This window comes from Penicillium riverlandense, assembly GCF_028828495.1.
Source record: "Penicillium riverlandense strain IBT 135883 chromosome Unknown utg000003l_segment0_segment0, whole genome shotgun sequence".
Lineage (NCBI taxonomy): Eukaryota > Fungi > Ascomycota > Eurotiomycetes > Eurotiales > Aspergillaceae > Penicillium > Penicillium riverlandense.
In genome coordinates, this window is record NW_026643196.1 from 822,037 (window position 1) to 847,785 (window position 25,749).

The window sequence follows — 25,749 nt, forward strand, 5'->3', positions numbered from 1 at the left end:
GACAGAATTTCTGAATTTCGAGAAGGCCCTTTTCTTTTTCATTACAAAATGCGATGTTAAAACAAAGGTGACGAAGGACGTTGAAGGATCTGCCGGAGTGATAGATTATCTGGCCCTAGTAAGCGCCAACTACTGTTTACATCTGGTCATGATAGACATGTGAGTGGTAGGAATATCCATGAGATTAACCATCGAGGATTCCTGGTAGCGTTATTCCTTTTCCAGTCGCGGGACCAGGGATCTGTATGACGTGCTCTGCCTCTGTGTGGCATCCCTGAACATCAAGACAATACTTCATGTACAGTTGTCGATCATCATCCCTTCCCTGTTTCCTTTTAGGCAGCCCTTTTCAAAAGCCATCGTCTCTCTTATGGTCCTTCAATCCTTTATCACTTTGGCTTTCCGTTGGACATTGCCGTACCGACAACGGTTCCTGGACTCATGATTACCACTAATCCTGTCTGGGCACATTTCAGGACTACTATGACGCCAGTCCCTATCAATCTATTCTAAGGGCCATTTCTATCTCTCAAGTTACTGTCTTTCTACACGAACATCTCTATTCGCTCCTTCTCTCTCTCTATCTCTCTCTTACTATGGATGGCCGAAGACTCCCGTCCGATTACTTGGGTCGCTACAGCGGTGCGACTTCCTGTGTACCAGAGATTGCGCTCACTGATGTTCCAAAGACACCGGTTGGACCTGCCGTCTATGCAGCTGCCCCTGCTACAGGGCAAAGGCCAGAGAAGGAGCTGCCCAAAACACAAACACCACGGTACGACCCACGAAGGTGGTCCCTTCGTAAGAAGCTGATCGTTGCTTCCGTGGTCGTCGTGGTAATCGTCGTCACGATCGTAGGCGCTGTGGAAGGCGTCCGAGCCAATCGATACCCCGACTACACTCCCTTAAACTACAAGTTGGTGGATACGTACGAAGGGCAGTCATTCTTCGACAATTTTGATTATTTCTCCGACGAAGACCCGACCAAAGGTTTTGTAGTGTAAGTCATATTCCTCCTTTTGTTTCTTCCCAGCGGCTGACCCTACCTACTAGATACGTCGATGAAGGGACCGCCGAGTATCTTAACCTCACATTCGCTACAGATACCTCGGCGATACTACGTGTCGATTCTTCAACCCCGAATGCGCCGGATGGCCGCAACTCCGTGCGGATCGAGTCCAAGTCTACCTACGATACGGGGCTTTTTATCTTCGATATCCTCCATACCCCATATGGCTGCGCCACATGGCCCGCCCTATGGCTTACTGACGGGTACAACTGGCCTAATAACGGAGAGATCGATGTAGTGGAAGCGAATAACAAGGGTATGGAAGGCAACGAAATCACCCTGCATACAATCGCGGGCTGCTCGATGGACGTCAAGCGCAAAGAGACCGGGTCCTCCCGTTATACATCGTGTGGCGATGACACCCATGGCAATTCTGGCTGTGGTGTACAGGGAGATCCAGCTACATATGGTCCGGCGTTCAATAACCTGGGAGGCGGAGTAAGTATTCCCTAGTTCGGGTCCCTTCAATAGGCCTAAAATGACAATATAGGTATATGCTCTCGAGCTCCGCGATGCTGGAGTTCGCGCCTGGTTCTGGCCGCGAGACTCTATTCCGGGCGATATCACGAACGCTTCCGGAGTCCCTAATCCAGCTATTTGGGGTACGGCCCTAGCGGACTTCCCTAGTACCGACTGCAATATTGCTTCGCACTTCCGCAACCAGAGTATTATTGCTAACATTGATCTATGCGGCGAGCTCGCTGCCCAGCCTCAGTACTATGAGAAGCTATATAGCTGCCCTGGCACCTGCTCTGACTTCGTGGCCAATAATTCGGAGGAGTTTAATGAGGCATATTGGGAGTTTAAGAGTTTCAAGGTCTACCAGGCAGTATGAATATCTCTCGCTATGGCTTTTGGCATCTGTCATGATCTTGTTTGAGATTTGATTTGATGGGGTTTGGCTTGGGTTTGTTTTAATTGGCTTCGGAGTATACTTTGGGAGTTACGAGTTCCTCCTCCGATTATGTGTATCATACATTGCTCTCTGGCTAGATCCGGGTTCAACTTTAGAAGAAGGCGGGCCATAGGAGGCTGCCAAAAGACTTCACTTGTCTCCAATCCCCAACCGTACACCATCGAAGGTAAGCCAGCGTGCTAAGATATAAAGCTCCAGTCGTTCGAGAGGAACCTCAATCACCTCGTGGAGGCTCGGAACGTGCTAAAAAGCCAGTGTGGCTGCCTCAGGCATCCATGAAATGAGAGGTGTCAATTCGGTCGGCCTTTGGCTGGCAGGACCAAAGAAATGAAAAACAGCTGTGGTCGCAGGTTGTCGGAGAAATCTACGGTCCCTACTGATCGGTGCCAGCACGGAAATGCGGGAAACTCCCGGAACGATCGTCACTGGACCAATTGAGTCCAGTATTTTTGACGCTGTCATTAGTTGGGGCAGGCAAGCATCTCAAGTACCGTCGCACGGGGTCTGGCCCCGGAGCTGGCGATGGTGGAGCAGAATTGGCCGTGCCGTACGCAAGCCGGAACACAGGCGCGCACGGGCAGCAGGGCCGTTGCTGGAGCGTCGTAGTAGTCTATCTCCTGCAACCACTGGAATTAAAACGGGAGCTGCCCTATTTGGAGTAGCTCGGAACCTCTTCGGGAAAAAGAATCAGGGAAGCTCAGAGAAGGCAGGGTGAGCCAGTAGTAGCCCCTGTGTTGGTTTTTTTCTTTCTCCGGTCTAACCGAGGCCAGATGTTCGAACTCAAAACAACCTCCCCAAGACAGACAGAACAATGACGCCCGGATGAAGGTTTCCATAGCTCCAGGGGATGGACATACCCTGACCTCATGGATGATATCAGCGCACCCAATTGGTATGGATGTGCATTTCCCACGGAGTAGTCTGCAGCACGTCCAACAGCCACGGTGGCTGTGTTGTCTTCCCCCCTTTGTCTGTGGGCCTGTGACCGCGGATGGGGTCTCTGCTGGGTCCGCTCAGCCACACGTACTTCGCCAGGGCTGGAGCTGGGTATTGGTATTACCAAATTCTGATGTTAGGCGGCGGGTGGTGTTGCGCCGGCGGTCTCCCTTGGGAATACATCGAAAGGGGAGGAAATAGACACACTGTGGTAGATAGAAGAAGAGGAAAACTCCAGTGAGTGAAATCGCCCGGCGGAGAAGATCAGTAGACAGTCGCCCAGCAGACAGGGGCATCAGCACAATACGGGTATAACAGGGCTGGTACCTGAGTAATCAATACACCGCCCTCGCTGCCTGTCTGGCCTGGACAGTCAGTCAATCAGTATCTTCTCCTCCAACACATCTTCCTCTTCCTCCCCCTCCCCATCGGTGCTGCCATCTTGTTCCATCTTTCTTGCTCAGTGCCCTCTTATCATCCTCTAGACCTTATCCTGCGCCCGCTGCGCTTCCTCCAGTTACTGTACGTGCTCACTCTTTCCCTCGCTTCTGCAAAACCCCCCCCCGAGAGTTGACTTGTCCCCTTCCCATCAACAATCATCCCGTCCGCCCGCTGTGTCCACCACACGCCCTCCCCACCCCTCATCTTTTGCATTTTCGAATCACAGACTGCCCTGTGCAACTGCTGCTTGCCTTGATTTCCATACTGACCCCCTCTTCTCTCAGATGGCCGAGATTCGTCGCAAGCTCGTCATCGTGGGCGACGGTGCCTGCGGTAAGACCTGTCTGCTCATGTAAGTCCTCCATCGAACGTGTTGTCAACGTTGTCGCAGAGACTGACCTGGTTTCCCTAGTGTCTTCTCCAAGGGCACCTTCCCTGAGGTGAGATTCCCCTAACCCTCCAACCTGGATCAAAACAACCCCTCAGACCGAGGAACAAATCATCTGACCTTCCCCTCCTCCAGGTCTACGTCCCCACCGTCTTCGAGAACTACGTTGCCGATGTCGAGGTGGATGGCAAGCACGTCGAACTGGCTCTTTGGGATACGGCTGGCCAGGAAGACTACGACCGTCTCCGTCCTCTGTCATACCCCGATTCGCATGTCATCCTGATCTGTTTCGCCGTGGACTCGCCGGATTCGCTCGACAACGTCCAGGAGAAGGTCAGTTTACCCACTGGTTTTTACGAGAGATGAAGTGCTGACACCTTTTTGAAGTGGATTTCCGAGGTCCTTCACTTCTGCCAGGGTCTCCCCATCATCCTTGTTGGCTGCAAGAAGGATCTGCGCCACGACCCCAAGACCATCGAGGAGCTCACCAAGACCTCCCAGAAGCCCGTCACCCCCGAGCAGGTATGCCATCCCGCTCCAGTCTCCGTCCTCGAAGTTTGTCTAACGTGGTTTTTGCAGGGCGAGGAAGTCCGCAAGAAGATCGGTGCCTACAAGTACCTGGAGTGTTCCGCCCGGACCAACGAGGGTGTCCGTGAGGTCTTCGAGTCCGCCACCCGCGCGGCCCTGCTGAAGGCCAAGAAGGGGGGAAAGAAGCGGACTCGGGATGGGTGTCTGATCTTGTAAAGAACTAAACGAGCCGTCTTCATGGGCAGTCCGGTTGTGCTAGCGTGAGGTCCAGCCGCTCGGAAGCAATTTGGTTGTGAATTTCGTCCTGCACAGTTCCGCTGTCAGGGCATCCGGGGCAATTCCGAGCGGACGCGTGTGGGAAATGATTATTCTCTCTTTCTCACGGACGCGGTTTGGTCGAGACCTTTTTCCTTTTTGTCTCTGTGTGTCCTTTACTTCTTTTTTTTTACTCCACCTCTGTCGCCGTTGTTTTTGCAGAACTTGTGTCTAGGGAGGCGTTGTCTTCATCATAACCCCGTGGGCTTTCCTTTTTTCTCTCTACTTCTTCTCTCTCCCTCATTTTCTCTCTCTCCCTTGTTGTTTCTGTCACTCGCGCAGAATCCACAAATCCTAAAAAAAGGAGGAGCCATTGGAAGTAATGGTGGTTTGTGAAGATGGGCAACGTCTGGACGGATACTCCCTGTTTGTGATGATAGATGTGAACACCCCTTTTGCAGAGCCCCTCGATGTCTGTTTTCATTCCCCCTCACTCTTACCTATATGTTGTCGTGTTCAAGCCCTAATGCATGGAACTGCTGTGTTCTGTGGTCTACTTGTTTTTTACAGGTGAATACAAACAGTAGAAGTAGATTATTCCGTTGATTCTATTTATATCGAAAAGCAGAGGAATATATAACCACGCCAACTGTCTGTGCAAAACACTAGTATGCACTCGCTGATGGAGATGCAGAAAATCAGCGATTCAAGCTCAACAGCCCCTCGATATACCGCCGCGCATCCATCCCTAACCCCTCCGCTAACTTCGTAGGAGCTGTATCCGCAGCGCGAGACGAACCCGTCAGGCCCGATGAAGCAGATGCTCCACCCAAATCACGGAAGAAGCGGGCACCACTGCTGACCCGTAGATGGCTTGAAGGCGCGACGTAGTCACTTGATTGGCGGATGATGAATGCTTCCAGGGGCTCCGATGAAAAGGGATATAGAGAAGCAGATGGAGAAAGCGAGAACGTTCCCTGACCGTCTTCGCTTGCTATGGTGGATATGGCAGTTGACGAGGGTATAGACGGTAGAGTTGAGGCAGGGTTTGTAGCAGGATTTGTAGGCGAGAGGCGCACCCAGACGATCCACCATCCACGACTGGTTTTGCAGGTGCGTTCGAGTTCCTGGGGTCGGGAGCGGGTGTCGGAGTATGTTGTTAAGAGGCGTTGGTGGATGGCCAGTGATTCAACCCGGGACAAAGGGGGCGGGAAACCAGAGGGAGAGGGAGATGGAGATGAGTGGCGAGATGGAGAAGATTTGGGAGTCTGGGTTGGGTTTGTGGAGGTGTCCAGGTTTGGGATGTTGGGGATGGAGGATCGGACGGTCAGGTTTGATGGGTCGTAGACCAGGTCATACACGGGCTGGGATCGGGTAGAGAAGCGTTTGTTGGGATCGGGGATGTTCTCGGACTGGGAGATTCGTGAGGCGGCAGATGCAGGGGATGTGGAGACCAGCAATGGTTTTTGGAGAGGCCCGAGTTGGTGGTGGATCGTTGTGTAGAGAGATGGGTTGTTGAGCGATGGCGTCTCTGGGTCGAACAGGAAGGTGAACATGAACGGTCGATTCACATAGATCACGGCCTGCACCTTTTGCGTTTCGCCATCTGCTTCACCTGCTCGTCTGACATGGAGCGTCCGGTGCACAATGCGAGTCTTGGGCTTGCTCGATTCCTCTTCAGATCTTGGACTCCCTTCCTCTAGGTCATCCAGGGTCTCGAGATCATCCCGAGGACCTAAGACAAAGCGTCCCAGCACAATATTTCTCGTACTGTTTTGGGGGCTGCTTGCCTGTGGAGACCCAAGATCTGTAGACTTCTGGTTTGCTGTATTTGCTGGGGAGTTATCCACTAAAGCAGAGCTGCGAGGAGGCATCGATGCTGATCTGGGACCGAAACTCCATGCTGAGCCATATCCAAGACTCAGGTACTTCATGACTGTCTCCGTCCCAAACCCGCCACTCTGATCGTCTCCCTTGGGCGGATCGCTCGATGTATTGACCTCATCTTGAATGGGCTGTGGTGCAGCCATAACCAGCGGACGAGGTATGCCTGGCGTGAAGTTGCGATCAGGAGTTGAAGCCTGAGCTCCCTGAAAATCCCTAGAAGACGCCCTCCCCCGTGGTTTCCGTGATTTTCGGCGACGCATTGAGCTTGGATCCCGTCCAACTCCATACGCAGCATCTCCGAACCGGTAAATCCACTCCATCCAATGCGACAAGTTTGCCACGGAGGGCCTGGAGAGAGCACCCACACCCGAAAAGATGACACCATCGGTTGGTCGAGGGTCAGTGTCTGATCCGAGCCATTGGCCTTCATTCTCCACCTGCCGTGAGGGATCACCGAACCTCGAGACAATCAGATCGACCAAGCCATCAGTTCTGGACACAAAGTCCTCCAGCACCTCTCTTTCTCCGCTTCCCCATTCTTCTTCTCCCACCCCAACACCTAGCTCACCACCCGTGGAGAGCTTGATGGCATTATAGATCTCCACAATCGGATTTCCGGTCAATAGAAGCTCCCAGTTCCACGTAAACTTCTCCCAGAAGCGCTCGAGATACAGACAGAAGCCAGCTCTTCCCACGCGATCGTGGAGTTCTTTCAAGGTGCAGTCATGGTGGAGGAGGAATATTGAATGTGCGCGGCGCAGTTGCTGGATATAAAGAGGCGAAGGACCCATCTCCCTTGACGAGTATTGGAAAGTGCGTGTCTCCGAGCTCTCGGAGGACTGGTCGGCGGGAAGCCGAGTGAGGTCGATCGACTGGACGCATCAAGTTAGTTGCGAGCTGCGAGTTCGTGGTCCTACACCTACAGCGACAACCCACCAGTCCTTCTCCAGTTCCAGAAGAACAATGCGCGCCTTTTCCGTCTCCACATATTCCAATGGTTTCCCCGCCGAGAAGTTGCTGGAGAGAAATCGATCAGTTTGAATCATCTGCGGTCTCGGAGGCAATGACGCTCACCTGGCAAAGCTCACCATGCCCTGCGCCAGGCCTATCTGACGCAACCGTTCGTTCTTATCCCCCTCCGGCGCGGCATCCTCATTCTCCCCCGCATTATCGGCATGTTGTGAATGGGTCGGCCGCGAGGTGTAGAACACGATCTGGTCCTCTAAGGTCTCATCGGTGGGCCCCAGCGTCGGGTTGTAGATGGCTAGGAAGCCTAGGCGTGCCGGAATCACCGAGTCGAAGTCGCTTTCAGGCATCGCATCGTCCAGCAGCTGCACTTGAGAGAGATGACAAACAAGGAAAGGCGGAGGGCGAGGGAAACGACGTGGCTTATCGATAAGGATTCGGTCCTTTCCCCGTCGCGACAGCTTTACCTCGACAACAACAAGCCAAGCATGTTCCTGCTACGAGGCCCGGCCCTTGGGCTGTGTAGCAGACATTCGAACTCCAGATTGTATTCCACCAAAGCATACGACCCCCTGCGCATCCTCTTCTGCGGCTCCGATGACTTCAGCATCGCTTCTTTGAAAGCTCTCCATGCCTACCATCTCAAGCAACCGGACCGGATCGCCTCAATTGACGTCGTCTGTCGACCGGGTAAAAGGGTGGGGAGGGGGTTGAAGAAGATCCGCGAAGGTAAAATGGCCTCTCGACTCTCGCGAACGGTGAGCTCATTCGAATTAAACTTCTAGTACCGATCAAGGCGGCTGCCTCGGACCTCTCCCTCCCAATCCACGAGATCGATACCTTCACAGGATGGACGGTAATAACAATCCCACTCTATCGCAAGCACTGTACCTGACGATGTCAGCCTCCCACGTCTGTCAACCTGATTGTCGCCGTGTCCTTCGGACTCTTCGTGCCTTCGCGGTTACTGAACAGTGCCAAGTATGGAGGACTGAATGTACACCCGTCTCTACTCCCAGAGTATGTTTTATACAGCCTGCCTAAGCTGAAAATATTATTGACACTGATTGACCAGCTTCCGCGGCCCCGCGCCCCTCCACCATACTCTCCTCGCCGGCCGAAATAAAACAGGCGTTTCGCTCCAGACATTACACTTAAAGCACTTTGACCACGGCACAATCCTCTCTCAAACGCCTGCTCCGGGATTTGACGTTCCCAACCCTGAGTCGTGCACAGTCCCCGAGCTCATCGACGTGGTGGCCCCGAAAGGAGCACAGCTACTCGTGGACGGTATCAAAGAGGGCCTATTCGTTCCACCCGTAGTGGATGCAGGGTGGCGTGCCGCCCAGGGAAGCCACGATCTAATACACGCAGCTAAAATCAAACCGGAGGACCGGCACATCGACTGGACGAATTGGTCCTTGGTTAATATCAACAGACGCAGTCGGGTACTCGGGCCTCTGTGGAGTAAAGCTCTCGTCACTAGTCACCCTTCAGATAATACCCAGCCATCGTTTCAACAGAAACGAGTCATTCTTACGGAGATGGAAGAGGTCGACCCCCCCAAAGGCTGTGGCTCCTTCTCGCTGGTTCCTGGGTTACCGTTTGTGGGGGGTGGCCATCCTGTTGAGCCGCGGAAAGGAAAGGCCCTTTACGTTTTTACATCGGATGGCAAGGTCATGCGGATTAATCGGATGAAAGTGGAAGGGGAACAGGATGCAGAGGGCCTAAGAGCTGCTATCAAGGCGCGAATGTTTGGAGATCGAACATTCTTATCGGAGGGGATGGAGTTTGTCCCCTTTCGTAACCCTCTTGTCTAAATAGAACAGATTTCATGTGTGCGATATTGTGTACTATTGACTTGATACCATTCATACCAACCCCTTCCCCAGCCGAGAAGAGTCTATCGGATCGCCATGCCCGAATCTGAAACGTCAGTCATTGTTTTCAAAGAGCAATAGGGTTCATACCAATCTGCACTGCATGCCCGGTCATGGAGGCGTTCTTCGCAATCGTGACGTACATATCGGCGACATCTTCAACCTCAGCCTTCACCATACTATCAGTATTGTGGGCGGCTGTAGTCCGAAGAGCTGGAATAACTTACAAAACGTTTCAGGGTAGTCTTCTGGCGGACGGCCTCCTGCTTCTCAGGCGGAAAGCGTTGACCCTGGCAAGGAATGAGCAAGAGGAAGACAAGACTAAACGAAGATAGAATGAACCGACCCATTCGGTCATCAATAGACCCGGCAGTACCGCGTTGACCCGGACCTTGGATCCCTGGCTTTGAGCAAGGCATTTCATGAGGTGGATGACGGCGGCCTTTGTCACGGCGTATGGCAAGCTGCTACCACTTGGGGCGACGCCCTAAAGCAAGAAAATCATGTTAGATATGATCCGAGGGAAATATATTTGTGACTGGATAGACTTACTGCAGTCGAGGAGGTAATGATAAACGCACCACCCTCGGGATTGGCATTGAAAGTGGGCAAAGCAGCCTTGAATAGCCAGAGACTGCTCTTGACATTGACGGACCAGCACTACTCCGGTTATCAGTCCTGGATAATCCAAAAGTCTTGGAGAACACAATATACCTTATCCCAGTCGTCATCATCCATTGCGTCGAGATCACCGAAATTGGTCATTTTCGTCCAGCCCTTGCGCAATCTGATTAGCTTGAGAAGGATTATCTTCGGCGACTAAACGTACAGCGTTTGAGATGACAATGTCCAAACCGCCGAGTTGCTCGATGGTCGTCTTGACGGCCTTGACGCAGTCCTCTTTAACTCCGGCGTCCTGTTTATTGCGATATCCACGTCAGAGTCACCTGAATTCCACTCTGATCAGAGAAGACATACACCCTGAACGACAATAGTCTTCACATTGTGCTTGGCTGCAAGATCGGAGGCGACTTTGTCCGCCGTCTCCTTGCTCGACATGTAATTGATGGCGACGTTGCTTCCCTCGCTGGCAAACTTCTCGGCAACGAGTGCACCCAGGCCTCTATTCGAATTAGTGGTGGATTTCAAAAGAACAGGCAGGCAGTCATACCGCGAGCCACCGGTGATCAGAACATTGCGACCTCGTAGTGAGTAAGGCATGGCGGGCAATGAGTAGAGCGATATTTCCTTGGTTGACAATCGAAGGAGAAGAGTTGTACAAATATTAAATAAGGGATGAGGAGCAGACGGGGTTGGCGGGGCATCTGGCCTTGTATGCGATACGTTCAAACTGACTACCCACTGCGGCTTGATTCCGGGGTCGATTGCTACACATTGTCGGATGGGCCGAAACCCCACTCGGTATGTGGAGAGTATGACTACCTCGGCACTGATTTGAAGGGAATAATAACATATTTTTTTCAATTCTATCATGATTATCATGAGCTCATGAGATACATTGACCGAAAGCACTCAGTCCACGAGCGTGCCCGCATATCGAGTCCTCTTCATCCCCCACCACGCGCGCCGCCCGCCCAGTTTCGGCCACTGGACGAGGAACGTGTCGGCAAGAGGCAGCAGCAATTTCCCAGACATGCTCAGGGTGCTCACGCGAGCCCAGGACTCAATGAACACGGTTCGGAGCTTCGGCATTCCCGAATAAGCTTTGTAGAATGGAAGGAAAAAGTGTAGGAAGCGGAGGAGCTTCGCCGCGACGATCATGCAGACTGCCGTGGCGGGCCCATTGGTGAGGATGAGGTCCGGGTACGGGGAAACGAATTCGGTTGGGAGATGCTGCTGCTCAGGAAACTGCCCCCAAAGTACCATCAGGCAGGCCCAGAAGCAGTGCAGTGTGGAAAACGGAGCCGTCAGGTAGGACTGGTGGACCCGCCGTGCGCGGGGAACAGTGACGATGGTGTATGCGTGATTCGAAGTGGTTCCCTCTGCCATGTGGTTCGCTTCAAACTCCATTGCCTTTTGCGCGCTGAAGTTGTCCCCGGAGCTGACGACGTAGGTCCGATATGCGTATCGCGAGGGTTCGAGGGTCCACCGCCGGAGCATGGAGAACATCTCCGCCGTGTGGCCGCCGCTGCCCAGGACGACGAGCAGGTGGACATGGGCATCCTTGGGACGGCATTTACGGACGGGGGATTGGTGGGAGATTGTTAGGGAGAGCAGCAGGACCTAACAGAGTCAGTTGATGCTGCTGAGAGCAAGTCGTAGAACTTACCAAGACCGCGAGCACGCCAATAGCAGCCAGAGGCAGAGCGACCTGCAGGCAGAAGCTGAAGAAAGACATGAGGAAGGCCGCCATGGCAGGGACTGGAGATGTTACGAAGGAGGAGGCATGGTGAATAAGAAGAAAGAGTGCAATCATGTCAACAATCAAACAATCAATTGACTCGGCCATCCCACACGTGCCTGGAGTGGCCCGTGCCCTATAATTTGTGTTGGCGCATCATCGTCTCTCCTTCATCCTCCTTCTTTCCTCCACTTGTACACAACCCTGATACTATGTCATGGCTTCTCTCTTTTCTAAACGTCTGACCTGCTTCTACTGCGGGCGGCGCGCTACTCGACCGACCAGTGGTCCTGTTCGCAAGTTCCGCTGCGAACACTGCGAAGCCGACAACCATCTAGACGAGGTACGTTCGTTAAATTGCCGGTCTAGCAACCGCGGAATCCCTACTAACCTGTTTTCTCACGGTCGCAGAATGGAGAAATCACAGATCCCCCAGCCGCGGAGACAAATCCAGGAATCTACGGACCCGACGGTTCAAGCCCGCCCTTCGAAACAACCACCTTCACCGAATCCGATCTATTTTGCTCCAAATGCACGCGCAACCAGCATCTTTTCACCAGCCAACTAGCTTCCTATTTCCCTCCCGTGGACGATCCTCTCTACAAGGCCGCCGAGCGCGAGTATCCGCAGTTCCGCAGGAACCTGGAGGAACGATACCCTCAAGTGTGCGACAAATGTGAGCCTCGTGTGAGAGATCGTATACGTCGGACTGGATATGAGGCGAAAGCGGATCACCTCAGACGTATGATGGATCGGAGTAGAGCGAGTAAAGCCTCTCGACAGGCTAGGAACCGGAATTGGAGGAGTTTGCTGGTCATTACAGGCGCGCTCGGTTACTGGGGTAGCATTGCTACCCAGCTTGCGTGGGATTCAATGAGTGTTTTGGCTAGCGGTCAATTGTCGGATGGCGTGAACACACCTTCACTGGCGTCTTGTGTCAGTCAGACGGTAGGGATACGACGCATCCCTAGCAACTGCGCCTTCGATCTGGCGCCCTTGGCTGGCCTCGGACTTATTGCGGGTAGTCTTTCTCTTTGGTGGAATCCGAAGCTGCGCATGAAGGTCGAGGGGAGAGGCGGCAGGTTCGCTGGTCTTGGGGAGTACTACAAGGTCCAACTGATAGTCTTGGTCGTGAGGTGTGTGTTTTGGGCGGTGCTCAAGGATCCGTCTGCCAGTGGTCTGAAACCCACTTTGCCTCCAGCTTTACACTTGTTCATGGTCTTGTTCACATTTATGGTGAGTATCTCTCAGGCTCTTTTTTCTTGGGCCAGCGCTAATTGAATAGTCTGTGGTGATATCCCGCGGTCTGGTCAAGTACGACACTCGTCCCCTGGTGAATTGGTCGGATAAATCGTGGGAAAATACTCCAATTCGAAGCACAGAGACATCGCCCGTAACGGCCCCTCGCAGCAGACAAGTTCATTCGACCCCCACCGCAAATGGCGTGCGAAATAACCAGCGTTTTCCAATCGAGACACTGGCGTCTCCTCGGCCTGTTCCAGAGAGATCTCCGACAATTCCTCCCAGTCCTCCAGAGACGGACGACATGGATTGGACTCCCTCAGCCCCGCAAGATATTCGACCAACCGTGAGCGTCTACCAACGGGACCAGCCGTCTGTTTTCGATGGACCCCTCCCGTTTTACGGAACTCTTCCGTCGGCCCCAAAGCCTCCTGCGTGGAAACTTCAAGATCAAACTCCCAAAAAGCCCATCGCACAAGTTGTTGAACCCAATCCGTTTACCCGAATCCCTACCCAGCAAGCCAACCAGTGGCAACAAAGGTCGGGTCGCTCTGAACCTGTGTTCAGGCCTCCAACCTTTTTCCCAGATCAGGACACATCTACGGGACTGGAGACGTTGTTCGACAATGCATTCACAATACAATCACCCGATGACCCACCCAGGAGCAACTGGGCACAGCAGAATCAGGATCCAAGGTCTGCGTATCCTGAGAGGGCTCAAAAATTTCTCATCTTCCAATATCTTCGGCTTGGATTATTGGGGTTCTCTATTTTTGCGTGGATGTCGTCTCAGAACCGCCAGTTACCGATTCCTGGGAATTACATCGAGGTCGGAGCTTTGGGCAGCGCAAGTCTTATCGCAGGATTTGCTCTCCTGGAGCTTGTCAAAAGACCTCTAGCACACTGGAACGGCATGGAGATCTTGATCTATATCACAGAACTCGTTGCGGCTGTGCACCTAGGAGCGCATTTGCCAGGCGTCTCTTTTGACCGAGAATATTTTGATCGGTACGGCAAATTGCTTTTGGTATTCATGGCTGTGCAGGAGGCGCTTGGTCTTGTGGCATTCTATCGAGCGGCATCACCTCAAGGACAAGAAGACCGGGTACCTGCAGAGTCTTTTTTGTCCCAACAGGGATCGCCGCAACAAGAACCACATCGCAATGCTATTTCCTGGTCTCCAGTTGACTCAAGCCCTCCCGGACCCCAATCATTGAGCTCGGCACGCTCTGTTGCTCCCTCGCTCTCATTTTCGTCAGGGGCAGGAGGATCCAGCTTCTCCACCGCATTGCCTCCTGCGCCACAATACCGCCTTTCCTCGTCCCAGACCTTCCACTCATTTCCGACCAACGACAACAAGAACCCTCACAGTTTCACCATGAGCTCTTTGAAGGAAAGCGATCCTCCTTCGGACTATGATGTGGATTCAGATAGTGAGACCGTCGCTACGACCGCCACAACGCTCACTGATGCCACCACTCGTAACATCCGATATGGCCGCAACCCCAATCTTGACTATGGCTCTCCGTTCTCACCGAAGCGGAGCGAACTGGGTCCCGGTATAGGTGGCTTGAGTCTCGAAGATCGACCTTCTGCTCGTCGCATGACCCGCAGCCAGACGCAGCAAGGTCTCTCGGCGCGGCGGCCCCGTGCGGCCAGATAATTTAATACCATTGCGCCGTTGATTGATTTTGTTTGTTTAAACCCCGAGCCTCTATCTTCCTGATAGATTGCGCCGGTTGATCCCGTTTTCTTTTTTTGTCTCTTGCTTGGGTGTTTATTTGAGCGAACATATAGATTCATAGCGCTTCTTGGGGGGTTACATTTTACCTAATTTTGTTTACTACACATCGGTTTGTTTGCCAGCCCGAGAAGGTTTTCGGGAATGGCTGTACATAGGTTTTTTTTTTCTTTTCTCTGTCTATCTTACGATCGCGATGACATAACGATATGGGCAACAATGGGAAAGCATTCATGGATATCTGAAACTGTTATATAGTAAGACGAAAGGTCGATCATGCCGCATTGACACTATCAACTAAGCTTTCTACTTGTTTTTAAGTGCAAGGTTCCGAGTCAGCATTAAGATTGAATATTCAGCACGTATTCGCCTCAAAAGAATGAAGGCTGTTCAAAGTCTGCAGCGCTTGGATCATTCGTTCCTATTGACCTCGGGAGTCGCCTGCTCGACATGCTCGCCCGTCCTGGCTTTGTCTGCATCACCATGTGTTGAGGCTCGCTCGGGATCGGCTAGCTTTTGCTCCAACAGCTCTGTAACGCCGAAAAGGTCGTCCATTTTCTCAAGAGACATGCCTGTGTGATTGACCAGTCAACAAAGACACGTCCTGTTCAAGGGTGTGGGAAGCTCAAGATCGCTAAAGAGGACTTACCTTTCGTCTCAGGAATGAAGAACCAGACGAACACACCCATCGAGAAGCAGAAGCATGCGAAGATGATATAAGTCCTGGTCGCCATAGTCAGCAACCGTCACAGACCGTAAGAATCAAATAGAAAATCTTACCCATATCCATTACTTCCAACAGTAGCCAGCATATTGGGCACAGCCCTCGCAACCACAAAATTAAACAGCCACTGCGTAGCCGCACCAAACGCAACATTCAGCGACCGCAGCCTTGCACTCGGGATCTCAGAAACATAGATCCAGCAGACAGGACCCCAACCAAACTGGAAGAAAGCCGCAAACAGGAAAATACACACTAGGGCAACGTAGCCCGCAGGAATGACAGGTGCGCCCTTGACAGGCGGCGCGATGCGGATGTAGAGCCCGATGTAGAGCATTGCGAGGCCCTGTGCGACGGAGGTCCATAGGAGCGAGCGGCGACGGCCAAGGGAATCGGCAACGAAGATCAGGAACACGCCGCAGCTGACCATCTTTACGATGCCGTAGACACCTGTTGCGAAGAGGTTCGTTGCCCTACCTTCTACCCCGAGCTATATAGTTTAGTGTCGTTAGCAGTGCCCTCTTGGGCTTTATTGAGGTAGATACAACTCACATTCTCGAAGATTTGCGGTGCGTAGTAGTTGATAGCGTTGGTCCCAGTCATCTGCTGGCACACCATCAAGAAAATAGAAATAAGAGCTCGTTTCCGATTACCGGGAACGAGCCACATCTCCTTCATCAGATCCCAGAATCCGGAGCCGCCAACGAGAGCACGCTCATGTTCCAGCTGCGTAGCAATAGCCTGGAACTCCTGTTCGACGTAGGGGTGATCAGCAGGCAAAGCGCGCACTTTGGCGAGAGTCGCGCGGGCCTCTTCCCATCTATCCTGTTTCGCCAACCAGCGCGGCGACTCGTTGCACAGGAGCATGCCCACTAAAAGCAGAACAGCTGGCAAGCCCTGCATTGCCAATGGAACGATATACTGGGCTGGCCCGGAGATGTGGAGTACGGCACCATAGTTGATCCAGAATGCAATCATGATTCCGGCTGTGATGAATAGCTGATAGAGACCTGTTAATCCGCCGCGGATAGCGCGCGGAGCGTTTTCTGAGACGTAGAGGGGGTTGATCATTGAGGCGCCTCCGACTCCGAAGCCAGTGATGAGACTGAATTGGGTAGGATATGTTAGACGAAGAACCGAGAGCCACATGGATTGGTTTCTTTCAAGCATACCGTCCGATGTACATGCACGTGAGGTGGCCGCTCGCAGCAGTCTGCATGATAATTCCTATTATGGCCAGAATCGCAGACCCGATCAACGCACTCTTTCTTCCCCATTTGTCGGCTGAGGGGGCCGCGCCTAGAGCTCCGAAGAAACAGCCCGCCTGGAGGGTGGAGACGATGTTGGCGGATAGGTTCGCTTCTCCGACATCAGTGAGATCCAGCAGGCCGTATGTACTGTAAATAATAATGTGGTTAGATGATTTGGTTTTCTCGACGGAAGAGTGAGATTGCTGCGCACACTTCGAATGGGTGCATGGTTAGAACACCGCCGATGATACCGGAGTCCATCCCGAATAACATGCCTCCAAAACATGCCTAAGGAAATCATGTCAGTTTACTCGGTTTGACAGAAGAAATCAGAGTGCACGAACCGAGCAGGCAAGCATATAAACTCTCCATCCATAGATCTCCGTAGGGTCTTCTCGCATCGCATCGTTGCGGACGATTTTCTGTATAAGTGATGCCATTTTAAGGAGTGGCCAATCAAAGGAAAAGAGAAAGAGGTATTGTGATCGACGATAATCCTCTCAGATTTTGAGAGGAATCAGGGGAAGAGAGAAAGAAATGTCCCAAGTTGGCGGGGAAGCAGGGCGAAGCCGAGACAATCATATATGGGTTATTAAGTTGGGTATTAGAAAGAGGAACACGAGAGTTAGATTAATGCCCGCTATTGATTTATCAATGAAAGAGAGAGCCAGGCTACGACTACTACGACACTGGCTAGGCAAGGTATCATCAAGTCCGTGCTTTTGCTCAGTAGCCGATCAGACAACCATACAACCAACGAAAGGAGAAATGGAGCCAAAAAAATCCACGAATCCGAGACCGTGTTTGATTGCCAAGCTGCTGGGTAGCTTCACAAACCCAGCGGATTCAGAGATCGTCGTCCAAGGCTCGGCTCCATCTGGTTGCGACAGCACTAGGTCCCTGCACGGGAAGGAGGACAGAGCGGGGGCGTGGGGGGTAACAAAGGACGGGCAAGCCCGATGACCGTGTACTACAAGAGCTTTAACCAATCCCGCAGCGATTACATTAGCCGGAATTGTGTTGAGTGTCGATCTGTTTGTTATGTATGTACCCCATAGATAGCCTTTGCGGGGGAAGTCACTTGACCTAGGGCTCGAGATTGATGCCTGAGGAATCTACGGCAAAGTGCATAGTATTGAGATCAATCTTTCTTTGAGATATTTGAGGAATATCAATGTACTCTGCGGCCAGAGAATTTCATTGTCTCTTTATATACTGCGCAAAGGCCTGTCTCCGGCCATCTGGTGTCTAGCTCGTTACATTTTAGTATCTTTCGATATATCCCCACCTCAGAAGAATCGACAGAGCTGATAAAGACTCTGAAAGACCTTTCTTATTAGTGTATAATGTAATCTATTTTTACTAATGGAAAGTAAGCATTTTGTTGCTCCTTGTTGTCGATTCTTTTCCAACGTCCGATCCCGGGTAAATAGAGCCACTTCAGCCGCTGAGCCCCCACGGAATGGTTCAACAAGTCTAGAATGAACCACTACATTCGAAAATCGTCACTAGATTGCGGACTTGTGTCCGATACAGGCCCTACGTGTGCAATGATCTAATCCTCGTCAATCTACGCGTGGGGTGCTCGCTGCAGCCGGTCGGCCGAAATTGACCATTATTCTCGGCAGAAAGAGCGATCGGGGGAAAAGCCGAAAGCCGATGACGTTTCCTATTTAATCTGGGGATACCGTCATTAGGCTTTAACGGTCAGTCAAACCCGCCTACTGCAAGAACTCCCTTTCAAATCCTCGCCAATGTCCGTCCAGGCCAACGGCAAAACGCCTCCCCAGGCGTTCAGCGCATCACCATTTCAATCAAGATCTGATTTTCAGACCGCCTGCCGCGCCATTCTCGACCCACTCGTTCCTCATTTCACCCCGGGCGGCAGTCGCGTCAAGATAGGATCGTCCACCACTCGGTTCGACGAGGGCGGTGCGCAGATTGAGGGTTATGCGCGGCCACTTTGGGGTCTAGCATCCTTGCTGGCTGGTGGTTATGAATACCCTGAGGCTGCCCTCTGGAGAGAGGGTATTATTAATGGCACGGATCCAGAAAGCCCTGAGTTCTGGGGTGATATTGAGGATCTCGATCAGCGCATGGTCGAAATGTGTCCCATTGGGTTTACATTGGCCGTGGCACCCCATGTCTTCTGGGATCCTTTGACAGATAAGCAGAAAGGCAATGTGACAAAGTGGTTAAATAGCATCAATGCGCGCGAAATGCCTAATACCAACTGGTATGTTGTGGTCCAGTCTGATTGATCAACCAACATTGATGCTAACGTTGTGACTTGCATTGCAGGCTGTGGTTCCGCGTCTTCGCAAATCTTGGACTCCGACAAAATGGGGCTGAATACTCTTTATCGCGCATTGAGGCTGATATGGATCATTTGGACACTTTCCACGTTGGCGGCGGTTGGAGCAACGATGGCCCAAAAAGCCACCACCAAATGGACTATTACTCTGGATCCTTTGCCATTCAGTTCCTGCAACTACTTTATGCCAAGCTAGCGGGGGACTTTGACCCTGAGCGAGCTGAGAAATATCGCAGCCGGGCCAGGGAATTCGCTAAGGATTTTGTGCACTACTTCGACCCCGATGGTATGTCTTAGAGGGTTCCATAACTGGAATAAAGCTAATTGTTCAACCGTCGCAGGAAGTTCAATTCCTTTTGGACGATCAATGACCTATCGCTTTGCAATGGTCGGCTTCTGGGGTGCTCTGGGGTTCGCAGACGTTGATCTTCCAGCGCCTTTGACCTGGGGCGTTGTCAAGGGGATCCTGCTCCGTCATTTCCGGTGGTGGTCAACACAAGAGGACATCTTCAGCAACGACGGCACCTTGAACCTGGGGTACTCGTATGCCAACACATACCTGACGGAGAACTACAATTCTCCGGGATCTCCATACTGGTGCTGTCTCGCATTCATCCCTTTGGCACTGCCAGAAACACATCCTTTCTGGTCCGCTGCAGAGGAGCCATACCCAAGTGCTGCACTGCCCGAGATTGCAGTCCTTAAGTACCCCAAACACATTATCGTTCGTCAGGGTGGACACTCATTCCTACTGTCTTCCGGACAAGCGTGTCACTATCCGCTGAAAGCGACGCAAGCCAAATACGGAAAGTTTGCTTATAGTGCAGCCTTCGGGTATTCTGTGCCCACAGGCTCCTATATGCTAGAGCAGCACGCACCAGACAGTATGCTTGCACTGTCTGAAGATGGCGGCGAGATCTGGCAGACGCGAAGACTAGCGCTCGACGCCCGATTTGAGGAACCAGACCCTAATGGGCCAACTGTTCTGGTCTCGAGCTGGAAACCATGGCCAGATGTGGAAGTAGAGACAACCTTGATCCCTCTGACTGGGAAATGCGAGAACTGGCATCTACGTGCCCACCGTGTGCGTACCGGACGTAATCTGCAAACTTCGGAAGGTGCCTTTGCAATCTATGGGTGCCGCAGTGACAATGGGCGCATGCTAGGACCGATGATTGGAGAAGCTGATGAGGGGACGAAGGAAGATAATCGCAGTGCCCTGGTTGTCTCTTCGGCAGGTGCTGTTGGTATTGTCGAACTGCAGTCGACAGTTACCCGACAAGGGAAAAACGTGCTGGCAGACCCTAACTCGAACCTCATCCATGGCCGTACACTTTTGCCGTCATTACAAATGGATCTGGCTGCTGGTCAAGATTGCTGGTTCGTGTCCGCTGTGTGTGCTTTGCCATCCCGGCCTGACCAGAAGAACTGGCAATCAGTCTGGGAGAGCAAGCCCACGATTCCAGCATGGCTTGAGAAGAAAATGGCCCAAAATTAGAAAGCAGTGGATCATTTCCGATAGTTAGACTTAACAGTATTCAATGCCTCATTTGTTTCTTTGCAATTCAGGATGTTCTCAGAGACGTATCAACCTCTCTGCACTTTTAGACTGTCGGCCAGAATGCTGCATGGTAACTAGCATTATCCTTGGAGATGATCCTTTCTAGTCTAGATCTCGTATTCGACATGTGATGCCCCAGACTGCGTGCCTTCAAACTGACTCCCTTGCTCCCTGAACTTCACTTTGCAATCAGAGAAGATATGAGCCTGTATCCAAAGTTTATAATGAGGGCTAAGCTGCGAATTGAACTCACACCAAAGGTTCTGCTGCTACTGGCAGATTACCTGGACCTTCCAGACTGGATACCACGGGAATCACACCCTTGCATTTCTCAGTTGCTCAAGACCATCCGTTGTCAATTGCTCTTCTCTTGGATGCTGGTGCGCCAGTAGACGCGAAAAACGATTTTGGCCAGACCCCCTTACACCGGACAGCTAAAGGATACGAGCAGTCGCTATCTGTGCTACTTGAGTATGGAGCGGACATCCAGGCCGTGGCCGATAGTGGTTGGACATCACTTCATTGGGCTCTTAAAGAAAGCCACGACGACATAGTCAAGCGTCTACTGGCCTGTGGTGTACCCTTGCAGACCCGGAATATTCTTGGAGAAACAGCGTTGCACCTGGCAGCGACAGTTGATGACAAAAAGGTGGTAAAGCTGCTTCTTGACGCCAGTATTGATCAGTCAATAGCAGACAATCAAGGTGGTACGGCTTTGTATCCTACTGCCGCCATTGGCTATACATCAGTCATTAAACTTCTCCTGGATGCGGGAGCGGAATTATCATGCAGGGACATGGGCGGCCACACTGCCTTATATTGGGCGGCATTGTCTGGAGAGAGCAAAGCAGTTCAGCTAATCATCGACCATGGTGCTTCCATTGAAAATTTCACTGAGGAAGCTTTGTCTCAGGCCGCTGAGAATGGCGAGGAGGCCGCTGTGGAGGTGCTTCTCAACTTTGATGCCGATCCATCTTCGAAGGACTCGAATGGTTCTACAGCACTACATAGAGCGGCTGGCGCCGATCATCTAGAAGTTGGTGGATATACTATTGAGCTATGAGGCCGAAGTTTCTCTGAAAAATGCCGAAGAAAAGACATCCTTGCATATCGCTACTGTTAATGGATATGAAGAGATTGTCGAGGTGCTCCTCGAGGCTGGTGCAGGGATCGAGCAGCGCGACGCCGATGGAAAAACCGCTCTGGAATGGTCTATGGATAAAGAACATGAAATTATTGCACAAACCCTCCTGGCATATGGAGCGGACAATAATCCCCCCTGGGTTGCCCCGGTAGGTTGCCCAGGTGCCGTGTTGGTGGTCGGAGTCGATCATCTAACTATCACAAGCGTTGCGACGGTGACTGAGGCTGGGAACCAATAACCTTTGTTTACATGCATGGAAGTACATAATAAGAACACATAATTGGGCAAAAGATCATTTAAGTTGCTTAACCCTCGCGGGCTGAGACATAGTTAATTCCCGATGCAAGGAGTGGTTTCAAAACTACTCGTGTTGATCGAACAACAGAATCAAGGCGCTGTCCCAATATACTGTAGATCTGACTGAGCGATCACCAAACAATAATTTCTCGCAATATTTAATGGCTTCGTTACTCCCCAGTTGTGCTCACCAGAATCAAATCATTCCAAGACATCTTCTCCATTCTCTTCTCTCCTCTTCCTCTCTTCTTCCACTTCCTCAAACCATCCCATCCAACCTTCACAATGAAGTTCTCCTCAACTGCCGTCCTCTTCGCCACTCTGGCCAGCCAGATCTACGCCCACACCACCGGGCCCTGGGAGATCCGGCCTTACGACAGCGAGAGCCTGGTGCTGACCCTCGAGGCCGTGGAGGACCTCACCTTCCAGGCCATAGATGCGAGCATGAGCCAGCGCTGGCTCATCCTCGACAACCCCAATGGCCCTGGCTCTTGGGTGCAGAACCAGGAGACTTCCCGGTACATCAACTGCAACTTCGCCGATTTCCTTTGCCAGGAGTCCATCCACCCTCAGGTCTGGGAGGTGAACCGCTTTGATGAAGATGGCACCATTTCTTTTGTGGAGCCTTTCTCCCGCCGGACTATCCACCGCACCCATGAGGGCAACCGCCGTCTCCGACTCCTTCCTGCCAATGGTGGATACGACGATCGATACACTCTTGGCCAGTGTAAGTCTTCTGTTTGGGAACTCGTTTATGGAACGATTATACTGACTTTTATTTTTAAAGGGGACCTTTAGATGGGAGTGAAAAGAGGCGTGGAACCGACTTTTGCTTCCCCCTCCAGCTGGAAAGGGTTTCATGAGTATCGGCTGAGTGATGTCTACTTCATTGTTGCAATTCTTCTGTGATGCAAACGACCTCATCACTATTTTGTATTTTATAAAAAGCTCTTAAGCTTCTTAGACAGTTGTCTTATAATAATTCCTTTCATTATGACCAGTATCGCTTTTCTTCTATTGTAGACCGTCCCTGGCCACACTCCTGCTATCTGAATACAACGGGTTCAGACAGTACTACCTGCAGCCTTGGTTTATAATCGTATTGAGAGATCGTATCGACTCGCTCTTAAAGCTGTCCAAATACAGCTTATCTAGCAAACATCACAAACACTTATGAAACCAACAGCCTCATCAATCAACAGACCCCGCACTTAACAGGATGTATTTTGTATAGAACATTTCTCTACCAGATTATCAATCAAACAATGCCGAGGAAATTGTGCTGGCCATTCAAACGGAACAAGCCGAAAGATATAGCGAGTGTAAGTTCATGAAATATCTCTCCACCAAAGCCGTATCGATTTCATTGACGAAGGCGATCCCAACAGATAAACAGTGACATCGAAAACAACGGTCTCAAACAACTATATATAGGCTCAGACCCACAAATCGAGTACACATCGCACTTACTTCCCAGGAAACACGGGTCTTGCTAACAATAAACAATAGCATCGTCGCAGTCCACGGACTAAACGGCCACCGCGAGAAATCATGGACAGCATCCAACGGCATAAACTGGCTTCGAGATTTGCTGCCAGCTGATCTTCCTCATACCAGGATATATACCTGGGGTTACAATGCACCCCCTGGAACAACTTCTCTACAGGACATATCCGAGGAATTGGTCTCTGGTCTTTGGGGTATGAGACAGTCTACAGGAGTATGCAAATGAGTTAGGACCTAAGTTGTTTACTTTTGTTGCTGACAGATATGATCTCGACACACAATAATCCACTTATTTTCTTCGCACATAGTGTTGGGGGGTCGGTAGTCAAGAGTGTAAGTCTCGTTTTCTTTTCATTAGTTCCTTATTGATACAGCCATTCCAGGCTCTACTATACTCCGACTCGGCACGAGAAGAGACTTCAATCCACCACTTTCGGAGTATAAGCCTCTCAACGAAGGGGGTATTCTTCATGGGCACACCAGAGCTAGACTCCAGACTCGCGGGATTACAAAGTTTCGTCTCGACTTTCAAGGGATCGGACCAGGAGCAAAGCGATAGTTACAAGGAAGCAAGCTGGCTGGTTGATCTACTGGAGCGATTTTCTTCCTTCGGTGGGAAGTTTCGGACGGTTTTTGTTTATGAGAGGCCTGATAATGCCTCGTCAACACAAGTGAGAGAACCGCCGCCTTGTCCATATGCTTCTAACTAATATTGCCTCTTCTGAATAGAGTATTCCACCGCCGCCGCACAAGCTCGCTTCATGTATAGCAATTGATGCTGGTCATAATGACATGAACAAGTTTGGATCATCTTTTGATAGTGGGTATCTGAGGATCAAGGAATATCTACTTGAAATGACTGAAGGTGCCGATGAGGGCATTGCGTGAGGCTAGAAGAACCACGTTAATTAAAACCAGTTGAATCTAAACAATTTAATGGCATCTAATATTTTCGTAACTCCATTATATAGCATCCGAAAAGATACGAACCCGACGTCATGAGGCCGGGGCACCGTTGGGAGCACTAGCAGGTTTCGTGGGCACGGTGTTCGGCAGAGGCGGCAGGAGGTTCTTCGCACTCTCACGAGCGTACTGAGCCATCAGGGCATCCATAATAACCAGCGAAGACATGGCCTCGACAATAGGGACGGCGCGCGGAACAACGCAAGGGTCGTGACGGCCCTTAGCCTCGAGAATGCCCTCCTCCAAGCCGTACGTGGCAGTGGTCTGGGCCTGGCCGATAGTGGCTGGCGGCTTGAAGGCAACACGGAAGTAGATCGACGCGCCGTTGGAGATCCCACCCTGAATACCGCCGGAGTTGTTGGTCTTGGTGGTCAAGCGCTGAGGACCGGACTCTGCGGTAGCGGCAACAAAGGGGTCATTGTGAATCGAGCCCGGCACTTCGCAGCCGCCGAAGCCCGAGCCGATCTCGAAGCCCTTGGTGGCGGGGATGCTCAGCATGGCATGGGCCAACTTAGCCTCGAGCTTGTCGAAACACGGCTCGCCAAGTCCCACAGGCACATTGCGGATCACGCAGGTTACTGTGCCGCCAATGCTGTCATGGTTGTCCCGGAAGTGCTCAACGACCTTGGTCATCCGCGCGGCGGCTTCGGTGTTAGGGCAGCGGATCGGCGCGAAGGAGTCCACCGTCGGCCGGTCAATCTGTTCGAGCAGCTGCAGGAACTCGGGATTGGTCGAGGCGGAGGGGTGCTCGGGAGTCGGAGGGAAAAGGTGCTCATTGCCCACGGAGGAGACGAAGGAGACAATCTCGACGTTATGCGACAGACGCAGGTACTTCTCGGCGATGGCACCAGCGGCGACACGACCTGACTTTTAATTAGTGCACGCAATCTTCAGCTGAGGGGCCTGCCTTACCAATGGTTTCCCGGGCACTGCTGCGGCCACCACCGCTGCTCGCCTTGACGCCGTACTTCTCCAGGTAGGTGAAGTCCGCATGGCTAGGGCGGGGGTACAGGTCCATTGTGCTGTTACCGTAATCCTTGGGCCGCTGGTCCTCGTTGCGGACCATCATGCCAATTGGCGTGCCCAGAGTGATCCCAAACTCCGTGCCCGACTGGATCTCTACGCGGTCCTTCTCGTTTCGCGGGGTGGTCAAGGCGCTCTGACCGGGACGGCGGCGAGTCATCTGGGGCTGGATGTCGTCCTCGGTGAGCTCCATGCCCGGCGGGCATCCGTCGACAATGCAGCCGACCGAGCGGCAGTGGGACTCGCCATAGCTATAGCACGAAGAGCGTCAGCACATGCGGCGATGGATCGGGTCAAAGGCATCTTACGTGGTCACCCGGAAATGGTCACCCCACGACGACATGTTGAGTGATGGTGGT

General features: G+C 52.0%; 11 protein-coding genes across 11 annotated transcripts; 6 read left to right on the forward strand and 5 right to left on the reverse strand.

Annotated features, from left to right (window-relative positions):
• Positions 1-596: 596 nt before the first annotated feature.
• Positions 597-1,904, forward strand: N7474_003960 (glycoside hydrolase family 16 protein; the record flags this gene model as incomplete). Its single annotated transcript, XM_057195375.1, has 3 exons — positions 597-1,000; positions 1,054-1,507; positions 1,560-1,904. 3 exons carry the CDS (start codon positions 597-599, stop codon positions 1,902-1,904), a joined length of 1,203 nt encoding a protein of 400 aa, XP_057052771.1.
• Positions 1,905-3,646: 1,742 nt separating this feature from the next.
• On the forward strand, positions 3,647-4,494 carry rho1 (Rho family GTPase RHO1; the record flags this gene model as incomplete). The annotated part of the gene is made up of 4 exons (XM_057195376.1): positions 3,647-3,714; positions 3,775-3,802; positions 3,886-4,083; positions 4,138-4,494. 4 exons carry the CDS (start codon positions 3,647-3,649, stop codon positions 4,492-4,494), a joined length of 651 nt encoding a protein of 216 aa, XP_057052772.1.
• Positions 4,495-5,231: 737 nt separating this feature from the next.
• On the reverse strand, positions 5,232-7,736 carry N7474_003962 (uncharacterized protein; the record flags this gene model as incomplete). The annotated part of the gene is made up of 3 exons (XM_057195377.1): positions 5,232-7,292; positions 7,344-7,437; positions 7,495-7,736. 3 exons carry the CDS (start codon positions 7,734-7,736, stop codon positions 5,232-5,234), a joined length of 2,397 nt encoding a protein of 798 aa, XP_057052773.1.
• A 138-nt stretch (positions 7,737-7,874) lies between these two features.
• On the forward strand, positions 7,875-9,206 carry N7474_003963 (methionyl-tRNA formyltransferase; the record flags this gene model as incomplete). Its single annotated transcript, XM_057195378.1, has 4 exons — positions 7,875-8,115; positions 8,172-8,242; positions 8,291-8,406; positions 8,462-9,206. 4 exons carry the CDS (start codon positions 7,875-7,877, stop codon positions 9,204-9,206), a joined length of 1,173 nt encoding a protein of 390 aa, XP_057052774.1.
• An 83-nt stretch (positions 9,207-9,289) lies between these two features.
• N7474_003964 (SDR family NAD(P)-dependent oxidoreductase) lies at positions 9,290-10,487 on the reverse strand (the record flags this gene model as incomplete). The annotated part of the gene is made up of 9 exons (XM_057195379.1): positions 9,290-9,312; positions 9,357-9,435; positions 9,494-9,556; positions 9,613-9,753; positions 9,819-9,926; positions 9,981-10,043; positions 10,096-10,182; positions 10,245-10,389; positions 10,438-10,487. The coding sequence occupies 9 exons, from the start codon at positions 10,485-10,487 to the stop codon at positions 9,290-9,292; spliced, it is 759 nt and encodes a 252-aa protein (XP_057052775.1).
• A 312-nt stretch (positions 10,488-10,799) lies between these two features.
• On the reverse strand, positions 10,800-11,640 carry N7474_003965 (glycosyltransferase family protein; the record flags this gene model as incomplete). Its single annotated transcript, XM_057195380.1, has 2 exons — positions 10,800-11,510; positions 11,557-11,640. The coding sequence occupies 2 exons, from the start codon at positions 11,638-11,640 to the stop codon at positions 10,800-10,802; spliced, it is 795 nt and encodes a 264-aa protein (XP_057052776.1).
• Positions 11,641-11,845: 205 nt separating this feature from the next.
• Positions 11,846-14,533, forward strand: N7474_003966 (uncharacterized protein; the record flags this gene model as incomplete). The annotated part of the gene is made up of 3 exons (XM_057195381.1): positions 11,846-11,971; positions 12,040-12,864; positions 12,914-14,533. The coding sequence occupies 3 exons, from the start codon at positions 11,846-11,848 to the stop codon at positions 14,531-14,533; spliced, it is 2,571 nt and encodes an 856-aa protein (XP_057052777.1).
• Positions 14,534-15,022: 489 nt separating this feature from the next.
• On the reverse strand, positions 15,023-17,022 carry N7474_003967 (sugar porter family MFS transporter; the record flags this gene model as incomplete). Its single annotated transcript, XM_057195382.1, has 7 exons — positions 15,023-15,183; positions 15,261-15,334; positions 15,392-15,822; positions 15,885-16,437; positions 16,505-16,729; positions 16,794-16,870; positions 16,927-17,022. The coding sequence occupies 7 exons, from the start codon at positions 17,020-17,022 to the stop codon at positions 15,023-15,025; spliced, it is 1,617 nt and encodes a 538-aa protein (XP_057052778.1).
• A 1,314-nt stretch (positions 17,023-18,336) lies between these two features.
• N7474_003968 (glycoside hydrolase family 154 protein) lies at positions 18,337-21,520 on the forward strand (the record flags this gene model as incomplete). Its single annotated transcript, XM_057195383.1, has 4 exons — positions 18,337-18,818; positions 18,884-19,182; positions 19,238-20,291; positions 20,755-21,520. The coding sequence occupies 4 exons, from the start codon at positions 18,337-18,339 to the stop codon at positions 21,518-21,520; spliced, it is 2,601 nt and encodes an 866-aa protein (XP_057052779.1).
• Positions 21,521-22,183: 663 nt separating this feature from the next.
• Positions 22,184-22,696, forward strand: N7474_003969 (uncharacterized protein; the record flags this gene model as incomplete). Its single annotated transcript, XM_057195384.1, has 1 exon — positions 22,184-22,696. One exon carries the CDS (start codon positions 22,184-22,186, stop codon positions 22,694-22,696), a length of 513 nt encoding a protein of 170 aa, XP_057052780.1.
• Positions 22,697-24,400: 1,704 nt separating this feature from the next.
• N7474_003970 (bifunctional chorismate synthase/riboflavin reductase [NAD(P)H] ARO2) lies at positions 24,401-25,733 on the reverse strand (the record flags this gene model as incomplete). The annotated part of the gene is made up of 3 exons (XM_057195385.1): positions 24,401-25,230; positions 25,280-25,641; positions 25,699-25,733. The coding sequence occupies 3 exons, from the start codon at positions 25,731-25,733 to the stop codon at positions 24,401-24,403; spliced, it is 1,227 nt and encodes a 408-aa protein (XP_057052781.1).
• Positions 25,734-25,749: the final 16 nt, after the last annotated feature.